Raw genomic sequence first — 12,742 nt, forward strand, 5'->3', positions numbered from 1 at the left:
CATACTTTTAAGACTTTTAAGCCATACTTTTAAGACTTGTGGACTTCAGCTCCCAGAATCCCCCAGCCAGCCATACTTTTAAGACTTGGACTTCAACTCCCAGAATCTAGCCAGCCATACTTTTAAGACTTGTGAACTTCAACTCCCAGAATCTAGCCAGCCATACTTTTAAGACTTGGACTTCAACTCCCAGAATCTAGCCAGCCATACTTTTAAGACTTGTGAACTTCAACTCCCAGAATTCCTCAAGTCATACTTTTAAGACTTGGACTTCAACTCCCAGAATTCTCAGCCAGTCATACTTTTAAGACTTTTTAAGACTTTTAAGCCATACTTTTAAGACTTTTAAGCCATACTTTTAAGCCATGCTTTTAAGATTTGTGGACTTCAACTCCCAGAATCCCCAGCCATACTTTTAAGACTTGGACTTCAACTCCCAGAATCTCTAGCCAGCCATACTTTTAAGACTTGTGACTTCAACTCCCAGAATCCTAGCCAGCCATACTTTTAAGACTTGGACTTCAACTCCCAGAATTCTCAGCCAGCCATACTTTTAAGACTTGGACTTCAACTCCCAGAATCCTAGCCAGCCATACTTTTAAGACTTGTGGACTTCAGCTCCCAGAATCTAGCCAGCCATACTTTTAAGACTTTTAAGCCATACTTTTAAGACTTGTGACTTCAACTCCCAGAATTCCTCAACCAGCCATACTTTTAAGCCATACTTTTAAGCCATACTTTTAAGCCATGCTTTTAAGATTTGTGGACTTCAGCTCCCAGAATCTCTAGCCAGCCATACTTTTAAAACTTGTGGACTGTGGCTCCATGACTCAGCACTTCCTAAGCCTATCCCACCCGCTTCTGTTGTTCCTCCTCTCCTGCCTATGAAACCTAGGGTCCAGCCAGGCCTGATTGCCATCAGCTGGATCTGGAGGCATGGCGGGGGGGGGGGGAGAGTCAGGGGACGGAGGCCTCATTATCTCCTCCACCTGGCCTGCCTCTGGCTCCTGGAGCTGAACCAGGGAAGCCGCTGCTCCCGAGGTAAGTCCTGACAGCCCTTCCCCCTCACTTTCCAAGTCACTTTCTGGCAGGAGCCCTGGCTCGGGAGGCGCAGACATAACACCCTTCTTCCACCCTCCCTCCCTGCCATGCATTACATGGGGAAAACTAACCCTAGAAACCATGACAACAGGTTTCTAGACACACCACACGAAGACCCCCTCCCCACAATGGATGAAGGCGGTGCCTTCAGTGCATCCATCAACCTCAAGGGCGACGGCCACAGGACGGCCAACTTTCTGAACAGGCCCTCCAGTCCCAAAGACCAGTGAACGTGGATGTTTACCTTTGCTGTGTCTTGCTTGGATGAGGTAGATAACCGCAATCACCAACACAACCAGGAGGGAACACACCACCACCGCAATGATAATCATGGTTGTTCTACCGTCTGCGGAAAGATTGCATAAGTTAGGGTGGGTTCCTTGAACCGCCCTTTGAGTCCGTCAGCATCTATTTATGAAAGGCATTGGTTGAAAGATATTGTTCTGTCCTCCTTCGCCTCCGTCCGAGCGATGGCTTAATTAGCCGGCACTATCAGCTCTGGCAGCAAAATAGCGAGCGCCTGCCAAGTGTCTCTGTTATCTCCCTTGACGCCGATGAGTCACCCAGGAACAAACAGTACTTCAGCTCTTAGTTAAGCAGTTAATTTGCCTGCTACAAAGAGGCACAGCAGCTCTTGCTGCCTTTATATCCTGTGGGGTGTGGCTCCATGACTCAGCACTTCCTAGGCCTGCCCCACCCCTGCTTCTGTTGTTCCCTCCTCTCCTGCCTATGAAACCTAGGGTCCAGCCAGGCCTGATTGCCATCAGCTGGGTCTGGAGGCATGGCCTGGGGGGGGGAAGAGTCAGGGGACGGAGGCCTCATTATCTCCTCCACCTGGCCTGCCTCTGGCTCCTGGAGCTGAGCCAGGGAAGCCCGTGCTTCTGAGGTAAGTCCTGATGGCCCTTCCCCCTCACTTTCCAAGTCACTTTCTGGCAGGGGGCCTGGCTCGGGGGGCGCAGACACAACAGATATATATATATATCTGAGGTTTTTATGGTGTTTGTATAGGTCTTTGGTTATTCAGGTTTTCTCAGCGAATTGGAAGTGTCTTGGTGATGTTTCTGACGAAGTCTCATTCGTCATCTTCAGGCTTCAGCCGTGCTTCTGGAAGCTGAAGCCTGAAGATGACGAATGAGACTTCGTCAAACGCCGCCAAGACACTTCCAATTTTATATATATATATCTCAATTGTCCCAGTCTATCAGGACGCCGGCAGCTCGCAAATTAAGAGAAAACGTCAAAAACCTTCAGTGGAATGAAAACCTTCTAACGTAGTGGAATGTAGTCTGGATTCCTAGGAGGGAGGGGCTGCTTCCCGGTGGGCAAAGAGGCAGCAGAGCTTAGAATGTCTGGGAGGCAGGAAGAGGGTTAAGACGACACCTCCATAGCCGTTCACAGAATATATTTATCATTAAAGGAGGATATTTGTAGCTCAGGGTTGAAAATGAGGGCTCCTTGGTGCTCTCTGAGCTTTGCTGTTTTCTTGCAGACGTTTCATGACCCAACTATATAATAGAAGGGAATGGGGCTTGCAAGGAGGAGGAGGAGGAGGAGGACTGTGAGGTCCTTGGTACTTTCCGAGCTTACTTGTTTTCTTGCAGACATTTCATGACCCAACTAGGTAACGTCATCAGTGCTAGCAAGGAATGCTGTATATTCCTTGACAACTTTAAGACTTGTGGACTTCAACTCCCAGAATCCCCCAGCCAGCCATACTTTTAAGACTTTTAAGCCATACTTTTAAGACTTGTGGACTTCAACTCCCAGAATTCCTCAGCCAGCCATACTTTTAAGCCATACTTTTAAGACTTGTGGACTTCAACTCCCAGAATTCCTCAGCCAGCCATACTTTTAAGCCATACTTTTAAAACTTGTGGACTTCAACTCCCAGAATTCCTCAGCCAGCCATACTTTTAAGCCATACTTTTAAGACTTGTGAACTTCAACTCCCAGAATTCCTCAGCCAGTCATACTTTTAAGCCATACTTTTAAGACTTGTGGACTTCAACTCCCAGAATCCCCTAGCCAGCCATACTTTTAAGACTTTTAAGCCATACTTTTAAGACTTGTGGACTTCAACTCCCAGAATTCCTCAGCCAGTCATACTTTTAAGCCATACTTTTAAGACTTGTGGACTTCAACTCCCAGAATCCCCTAGCCAGCCATACTTTTAAGACTTTTAAGCCATACTTTTAAGACTTGTGGACTTCAACTCCCAGAATCCCCTAGCCAGCCATACTTTTAAGACTTTTAAGCCATACTTTTAAGACTTGTGGACTTCAACTCCCAGAATTCCTCAGCCAGTCATACTTTTAAGCCATACTTTTAAGACTTGTGGACTTCAACTCCCAGAATTCCTCAGCCAGCCATACTTTTAAGACTTTTAAGCCATACTTTTAAGACTTGTGGACTTCAACTCCCAGAATCCCCTAGCCAGCCATACTTTTAAGACTTTTAAGCCATACTTTTAAGACTTGTGGACTTCAACTCCCAGAATCCCCTAGCCAGCCATACTTTTAAGACTTTTAAGCCATACTTTTAAGACTTGTGGACTTCAACTCCCAGAATTCCTCAGCCAGTCATACTTTTAAGCCATACTTTTAAGACTTGTGGACTTCAACTCCCAGAATCCCCTAGCCAGCCATACTTTTAAGACTTTTAAGCCATACTTTTAAGACTTGTGGACTTCAACTCCCAGAATTCCTCAGCCAGCAATGTTGGCTGAGGAATTCTGGGAGTTGAAGTCCACAAGTCTTACAAGTTGCCAAGGTTGGAGACCCCTATTCCAGAGAGTATAAGGAGAAGCCCTCTATCTACTGTGGTTTTGCTAAGAGTTTTCACATCATCGTTTCTTCAAGGTCATCTCCGAGGCTCTCTACACTCAGTTGGGCCAAGGAAGGGCCTCCTGATCTGGTTCTAGAACTTGGTCCCCAGGACTGAATCTTAGAACAACAGTCCCTTCAACTCAAATATTTGAGAACAATCTGGAGGTCCCATGTTGTCCTCAAATGAAGAAAGACCAAAGGAGAGATGACGGAACGAAACAGGAAACCAGGTGGACCTGTAACGAAACCTCTGAAGGACCAACCTCAAAGCCCATACTCACTTCCTTTATCATCGCCCATACTTCTGTTGTCTTCAGGTTGCATCCTGATCAAAAGCGTGGTGGTTTCGTTGACCAGAGGCTGGGAATCGTGCTGGACCTGGCAAAGGAACATGGAGAAGTTCTTGTCTTCGGTGGCCATCATCTCTAGGTTGCTCTTGAGGGAAAAAGTCCCGTCTTGATTCGAAGTCTTCGCGCCAACCTTTCCTTTTCTGCTTGGGGCATCCTTGGGAAACAACTCCACTTTCGCGTCATCCGGATAAAAGCTTTCCGCGTTGCAAGTGACCGTCACTGAGACGTTCAGCTGGACGGGAGAAGGCGGGCTGGTCTCAAGACGCACCTTGGGTGGAACTGAGCAAAGAAAGCCAAAGATGGTCAGTCAGAAGAGCTTCGGACTCCTGGTTCCTAGACTGGCAAAGATGTTTTAAGGACAGGTCTGCTAAATGTTGGAAATATAACCAGACACCAGGTTCACACCGTGTTGTCCCGAAAATAAGACCTCCCTGGATAATACAATTGAATATGTCCAGAAATATTTTACAAGAAGAGTTCTCCACTCCTCTGAAAACAACAAAATACCTTATCCCACTAGACTTGAAATCCTGGGCTTGGAAAACTTGGAACTCCGTCGCCTTCGACAAGACCTAAGTTTAACTCATAGAATCATCTATTGTAATGTCCTTCCTGTTAAAGACTACTTCAGCTTTAATTGCAATAATACAAGAGCAACCAATAGATTTAAACTTAATGTTAACCGCTTTAATCTAGATTGCAGAAAATATGACTTCTGTAACAGAATCATCAGTGCTTGGAATACTTTACCTGACTCTGTGGTCTCTTCCCATAATCCCAAAAGCTTTAACCAAAAACTTTCTACTATTGACCTCACCCCATTCCTAAGAGGACCATAAGGGGCGTGCATAAGAGCACAAACGTGCCTACCGTTCCTGTCCTATTGTTTTTCTTTTTCTTCTTTTATATATATACATACATACATACATACATATATATATATATATATATACATATATATATATATATATATATATATATATATATAAACCTCAGAATATATATATATATATATATGTAGGTCTTTGGTTATTCGGGTTTTCTCCCGCGTAAAATTGGAAGTGTCTTGGCGACGTTTCGACGAAGTCTCATTCGTCATCTTCAGGCTTCAGCTTCGTACTTCTGGGAGCAATGTGTGATTGCAGCTGTTTCTTCCTTTTTAACTGCTAGTGGGGGTTTGAACTGATTGGGTGGGAGCTTGGCTGTGCTCTGATTGGATGGGGTTTTTTTGTGTGCTCTGATTGGGAGTGTGTCCTGTTTGGGTGGGGGCTTGGTTGTGCTCAGATTAGTCTGAGTTGCAGGGGGATTTGAGCTGGTGAGCAGCTCACCAGCTCAAATCCCCCTGCAACTTAGACTAATCTGAGCACAACCAAGCCCCCACCCAAACAGGACACACTGCCAGCCAATCAGAGCACAAAAAAACCCCCATCAGACCACAACTGAGTTCAAAGTTTCCTTAGCTAAGCCTTTTTACAAATTTTCTTGCCACTGTCATGAAGGGAATCCCTGCAGTTGTTAACTTAGTATCACGGTCGTTAAGTGAGTCTGGCTTCTTCCCCCTTTCACTTTGCTTGTCAAAAGGTTGCAAAAGGGGATCCCGTGACCCCGGGACACTGTGACCGTCGTAAGTACGTGGCAGTTGCCAAACATCTGAATTTTTGTTCGCGTGACCCTGGGGATGCTGCAAGTGGGAAAAAGGGTCATAATTCACTTTTTCCAGTGGCTGTTGGAACTTTGAACAGTCACTGAATGGATGGTTGTAAGTTAAGGACTGCCTGTAATTGGCCACCCAAGTCAAATAATTGGACTCTGGGCAGCGTGCAAAAATCACTGAGCAAAAATACAAAGTGAAGTGAACTCAAAGATTCCTTTAATTAGGAGCGCCGGCTCCCCTGGCAAAAAAATTTCTCTCTCACTGCAGGCTAAGTGAAAATAAATAGTTGTCTGCCACACCTATTCATCTCCGCCCACTGCCTTTTATCCCCAGAGCTAGGGTGGGGCTTCACTAGCAGCGGTGGCTTTTCCTTCCCAAGGACCGGCCCATAGATTTCCACTGCTCTCCTCTCCTCTGCCTTCTGCACATCCACGCATCAGGCACTGGACTCAGCTGTTCTTCTTCTTCCTCATCAGCCACCTCCAGACCTGAGGGCTGTTGACTCTCCATTTGAGGGCTGACGGACGGCCCAGGCTCTGCCTCTGTCTCTGTCTCTCTCTGCCAGCTCCATTCCCTCTTCCCACTCGGAGCTCCCAGGTTGCCTTGATGCTGATCCTGACTCCCACGCTGCCTCCTCCTCCTCCGATTTGGCCGCTGGAGGGGCTGGCAGCTGACAGGTCACAACAAATGTACACCACTATAGCAAAGTGAAACTATTCTGGACTAATCAGGTTTAAAATATACTTTGCCTACTCAACTTGACCCAAGTCCCTGGGGAAAAAGCCAGAGGTGGAAGGTCTTTCTAAAGACCTGTTCCCCATATAACCACAGCCCTGTGAGGTAGCATGGGTTGAGAAAGTGGAGTTAGTCTCAGTGGAATTCCAAAGGACAAGAACCTGGGTCTTCCTGGTGCTGTTCCCACTGCCATGGAGATGCCTTTTACCAGGTCTAGACTCTGCAACCCAAGGTTCACCTACCTCTTAGGACATCCCGAAGTGCGAAGATCTGCTGGAGAGGACCACGACCATCCAACGATCTATGTTGGATCTGGCAGGTCAGCTGAGACTTCACGTCTCCTCGGTCCAGCATGATTTCCAACGTGTTTTCCGCTCGGTACGAGATGCTCTGCTTTTCATCAGAATTCAGGATGTTGGTCTGGCCACCCGGTATTTTTTTCCCATCCTTCAACCAGCTGACCGTGATCTCTCGGGGGGAGAATCCCCCTGTGGAGCAGCTGAAGGAGGCCCGAGACCCCGCCGTGATTCTTCTTGTGGGGCCAAGAACCACGGGCTGGGACGGCATGGCTAAGGGAGAAAGTAGAGAGAGAGATATCAGTTGATGTTCCTCAGAGACAATACAGGAGGCCCCGAGATGGTTTTTGGTTGGAGAGACTCAACTTTGAACATGGGATTTACTCCCACGTATCTCATGGTTGACTGGGAACATCTCCCTCCATCCCCAGAAATCAAATGTAGAGGGCCACCTACCAATCACGGAGACCAGAGTTCCTTTTCCTGAAACCAGCTCTTTCTCTGGGATTCCTGCCCTGAACTTCACACAATAGTAGGTCCCAGCATCTTCAGGACGGATGTTCTGGATGTCGATGCTGAAGTCCGTGTTGGATCCTGGGATGACTCGGACCACCCTGTTGGAAGCTTCTTGTTTATCGCTGTAAATGGGGGTCTGGCTTCTGTCCGGCCCTTTGTACCATCGTACGCCTCCGGGTATATTTCCTCCAGTCAATGTACACTTTAGAGTGAGGTTCTCTCCAGCTTTCACCGATACGGTTTCCGGAAGTTGAGTTACATCAACTTTCAGTTGTCCTGTAACAACTGAAACAAAAAAGAGACACTTTTGTAACCAGGTTTCCTCTAGAAAGTGGTCACCCACTCTTCTGGGGACAAAGGACCACTGATAATAATAATAATAATAACAACAGAGTTGGAAGGGACCTTGGAGGCCTTCTAGTCCAACCCCCTGCCCAGGCAGGAAACCCTACACCATCTCAGTCAGATGGTTATCCAACATTTTCTTAAAAATTTCCAGTGTTGGAGCATTTACAACTTCTGCAGGCAAGTCGTTCCACCGATTAATTGTTCTGATTGTCAGGAAATTTCTCCTTAGTTCTAAGTTGCTTCTTTCTTTGATCAGTTTCCACCCATTGCTTCTTGTTCTACCCTCAGGTGCTTTGGAGAATAGTTTGACTCCCTCTTCTTTGTGGCAGCCCCTGAGATATTGGAACACTGCTATCATGTCTCCCCTAGTCCTTCTTTCCATTAAACTAGACATACCGAGTTCCTGCAACTGTTCTTCATATGTTTTAGCCTCCAGTCCCCTAATCATCTTTGTTGCTCTTCTCTGCACTCTTTCTAGAGTCTCAACATCTTTTTTATATCGTGGTGACCAAAACTGAATGCAATATTCCAAGTGTGGCCTTACCAAGGCATTATAAAGTGGTATTAACACTTCACGTGATCTTGATTCTATCCCTCTGTTTATGCAGCCCAGAACTGTGTTGGTTGGTGCCCCATTGAAGAACAGAATTACTTGAATTTTGCGAAGGCAAACCACTTTACATGCATCACTTTATAAGACCTTGGTAAGGCCACACTTGGAATCCTACATCCAGTTTTGGCCATCACCATGTAAAAAAAAAATGTTGAGACTCTGGAAAGAGTGCAGAGAAGAGCAACCAAGAGAATTAGGGGCAGTGGTGGGATTCAAATAATTTAACAACTGGTACTCTGCCCTACTGACTGGCTGGGTGGGCGTGGCCATGGTGGGCGTGGCCAGGGGTGTGTGACAGGCAGCACTCGGCCTCCTGAACCCTCCTGGGAGCATAAATGGGCCACGGGGGACTTCAGGCCGACCTCCCACATGCCCTGTTTTGGACCTAGTAGGCCTCCCTGCAGCCTCCTGGGAGTAAAAGCCTTAGTAGGCCTCATTACATTATCTGGGAGTCAAAACAGGGCGCATGGGGACCCCTGGAAGGGACGGGGCAGGGCGGGGCCAGCCAGCAATTTAACAACCGGTTCCCACGAACCGGCCCAAACCAGTTGATTCCTACCACTGATTAGGGGGATGGAGGCTAAAACATATAAAGAACAGTTGCTGGAATTGGGTAGGTCTAGTCTAATGAAGACAAGGACTAGGGCAGGGGTCTCCAACCTTGGCAACTTGAAGCCTGGCGGACTTCAACTCCCAGAATTCCCCAGCCAGCTTTGCTTTGCTGGCTGGGGGATTCTGGGAGTTGAAGTCCGCCAGGCTTCAAGTTGCCAAGGTTGGAGACCCCTGTACTAGACTCGAGCTTTGCTGGCTGGGGGATTCTGGGAGTTGAAGTCCGCCAGGCTTCAAGTTGCCAAGGTTGGAGACCCCTGGACTAGACTCGAGCTTTGCTAGTTGGGGGATTCTGGGAGTTGATGTCCGCCAGGCTTCAAGTTGCCAAGGTTGGAGACCCCTGGACTAGACTCGAGCTTTGCTGGCTGGGGGATTCTGGGAGTTGAAGTCCGCCAGGCTTCAAGTTGCCAAGGTTGGAGACCCCTGGACTAGACTCGAGCTTTGCTGGCTGGGGGATTCTGGGAGTTGAAGTCCGCCAGGCTTCAAGTTGCCAAGGTTGGAGACCCCTGGACTAGACTCGAGCTTTGCTGGCTGGGGGATTCTGGGAGTTGAAGTCCGCCAGGCTTCAAGTTGCCAAGGTTGGAGACCCATGGACTAGCCTCGAGCTTTGCTGGCTGGGGGATTCTGGGAGTTGAAGTCCGCCAGGCTTCAAGTTGCCAAAGTTGGAGACCCCTAGACTAGACTCGAGCTTTGTTGGCTGGGGGATTCTGGGAGTTGAAGTCCGCTAGGCTTCAAGTTGCCAAGGTTGGAGACCCCTGGACTAGACTCGAGCTTTGTTGGCTGGGGGATTCTGGGAGTTGATGTCCGCCAGGCTTCAAGTTGCCAAGGTTGGAGACCCCTGGACTAGGGTGACATGATAGCAGGGTTCCAGTGTCTGAGGGGCTGCCACAAATAAGAAGGGGTCAACCTATTGAGCCACGGTGGCGCAGTGGTTAGAGTGCAGTACTGCAGGCTCCTTCTGCTGCCTGCAATTTGGCAGTTCAAATCCCACCGGGCTCAAGGTTGACTCAGCCTTCCATCCTTCCGAGGTGGGTAAAATGAGGACCTAGATTGTTGGGGGAAAATATGCTGACTCTGTAAACAGCTTAGAGAGGGCTGGAAAAGCACTACGAAGCGGTATATAAGTTTAAGGGCTGTTGCTGTTGCTATTCTCCAAAGCACCTGAGGGCAGGACAAGAAGCAACGGATGGAAACTTATGAAGGAGAGAAGCAACTTAGAACTAAGGAGAAATTTCCTGACAGTGAGGACAATGAATCAGTGGAACGACTTGCCACAAGAAGTCACTTATTTGTCTGAAATGGTGTAGGGTTCCCTACCTGAGCAAGAGATTGCACTACTAGAAGACCTCCAAGGTCCCCTCCATTATTCTACTTTAAACTCAAACCTTCTGTGATGTTTCAGAATAGAAAAGAATAACAGAGTTGGAAGGGACCTTGGAGGTCTTCTAGTCCAACTCCCTACTCAAGGAGGACAACCTTCACAATTCTGGATAAATGGTTGCCCAATCTTTTCTTGAAAACTTCCAGTGTTGGAGCATTCACAACTTCTGGAGGCAAGCAGTTCCACTGGTTAGTTGTTCTAACTGTCAGGAAATTAGAATAGCTTGACTCCGTCTTCTTTGGGGCAGCCCCTGAGATATCGGAACACTGCTATCGTGTCACCCCTAATCTTTCTTGTCATTAAACTAAAGGTAAAGGTTTCCCTCGCACATACGTGCTAGTCGTTCCCGACTCTAGGGGGCGGTGCTCATCTCCGTTTCAAAGCCGAAGAGCCAGCGGTGTCCGAAGACGTCTCCGTGGTCATGTGGCCGGCATGACTAAACGCCAAAGGCGCACGGAACGCTGTGACCTTCCCACCAAAGGTGGTCCCTATTTTTTTTTTAACTTGCATTTTTTTTTAATGTGCTTTCGAACTGCTAGGTTGGCAGAAGCTGAGACGAGTCATGGGAGCTCACCCCCGTTAAGCGGCATTAGGGATTTGAACCGCTGAGCTGCTTCGATTGACAAGCTCAGCGTCTTAGCCACTGAGCCTTTTTCATTAAAGTAGACCTACCCAATTCCTGCATGTTTTAGCTTCCAGCCCCCTGATCATCTTTGTAGGAGATGATTGAGGATAGTTTAGTCTCAGTCCTCTTTTAGGACTTTAAAACAATAAAACTAGGAATTGTGCTGAGAAACCAAGGCAATACCCATTGGGAGTAACATGTAGTTCAGCCCAGTAAGATTTAATTCAAGTTTTTGTAGTGACATTTTCGACCCAGTAAAGCTTCTGTACAATCTTCAAGACCAACCTCATGTAAATCATCTTGTGCGAGGTAGTCCTCCACTTAATGACCCCAATTGGGATTGGCACTTCTGTCACTAAGCGATGAGGTCGTTTAAGTGAGTCACGCCTGATTTTATGAGCCTTTTTGACGGGATCGTTAAGCCAATCACACGGCCGTTAAGCAAACCTGGCTCCCCACACTGACTTTGTTGGTCAGAAGTTGGCTGGGAAGGTCACAAATGTTGACCATGTGACCCCAGGACATTACAACTGTCAGAGATGCAAGTTGCTAAGTGCCCGAAACCACAATCTCATGATCACAGGGATGTCGTAATGGTCGTAAGTGTGAGGACCAGCTGCATGTCCCTTTTTTCACCCACCTCTGTCATTTTATTCAGCACTGTTGCAACTTCAGTTGCTAAACACACGGTCGTATGCTGAGGATTACCTGTGCTCCATTTTGAAGTGATCAGTCTGCTTGGGAATTATGGGAATTGAAGTCCAATGCGTTTGGCGAGAACAGGTAGTCCTTGACTTATGACCAGCTGCTTAATGACTGTTTAAAATTACGACAGGCATCTCCAGTTACTTGCAACCCGTTTCTAGAATTGCAACAGCTGTATAGACACACACACACACACACAAAGTCACGCGGTTTCATTTTGGGCACTTGGCAATGAGTTCACCTCTGCAGTTGGGTTTGTGACAAGTCGCCATGGGACAACTCACCATGGCCAACTTGCTATAGCCAACTCACCATGGCTAACTCACCATGGTCAACCAGCCACAGTCAATGCACCACAGCCGAATCACCATGACCAAGTCACCAAGTCACCATGGCCAACTCACCATGATAAACTCAACAAGTTACCATGGCCAAGTAGCCATGGCCAACTTGCCACGGCCAACTCCCCATGGGACAACTTACCATGGCCAAGTCACCATGGCCAACCTGCCATGATCAGCTCACCACAGCCAACTCCCCATGGGCCAACTCACCACCACCAACTTGCCATGGTCAACTAGCCATGGCCAACTCTCCTTGGGACAAATCACCATAGCCAACTCACCATGGGACAAATCACCACAGCCAATTTGCTATGGCCAACTTGCCGTGGTCAACTAGCCATGGTCAACTCACCATGATCAACTCACCAAGTTACCATGGCCAACTAGCCATGGCCAACTCACTATGGGACAACTCAACATGGCCAACTTGCCATGATCAGCTCACCACGGGCCAACTCATCACCACCAACTTGCCATGGTCAACTCACCATGGGACAACTCACCCTGGGACAAATCACCATAGCCAACTCACCATGGGCCAACTCACCACCACCAACTTGCCATGGTCAACTAGCCATGGCCAACTCTCCTTGGGACAAATCACCATAGCCAACTCACCATGGGACAAATCACCACAGCC

The 12,742-nt window shown here is 47.7% G+C and overlaps 1 protein-coding gene across 1 annotated transcript in view; it reads right to left on the bottom strand.

Annotated features, from left to right (window-relative positions):
* The window catches only part of SIRPA (signal regulatory protein alpha), a 200,177-nt gene that overhangs the window by 47,179 nt on the left and 140,256 nt on the right, over positions 1-12,742 (bottom strand). The window contains exons 3-6 of the mRNA XM_058176805.1: positions 7,418-7,762; positions 6,908-7,234; positions 4,208-4,555; positions 1,346-1,447 (exon numbers count right to left, since the gene is read on the bottom strand). Coding sequence (XP_058032788.1) covers positions 1,346-1,447; positions 4,208-4,555; positions 6,908-7,234; positions 7,418-7,762 — 1,122 coding nt within the window. The remainder of the gene's footprint in view (positions 1-1,345; positions 1,448-4,207; positions 4,556-6,907; positions 7,235-7,417; positions 7,763-12,742) is intronic.

Source organism: Ahaetulla prasina, chromosome 3 (genome assembly GCF_028640845.1).
Source record: "Ahaetulla prasina isolate Xishuangbanna chromosome 3, ASM2864084v1, whole genome shotgun sequence".
NCBI classification, from domain to species: domain Eukaryota; kingdom Metazoa; phylum Chordata; class Lepidosauria; order Squamata; family Colubridae; genus Ahaetulla; species Ahaetulla prasina.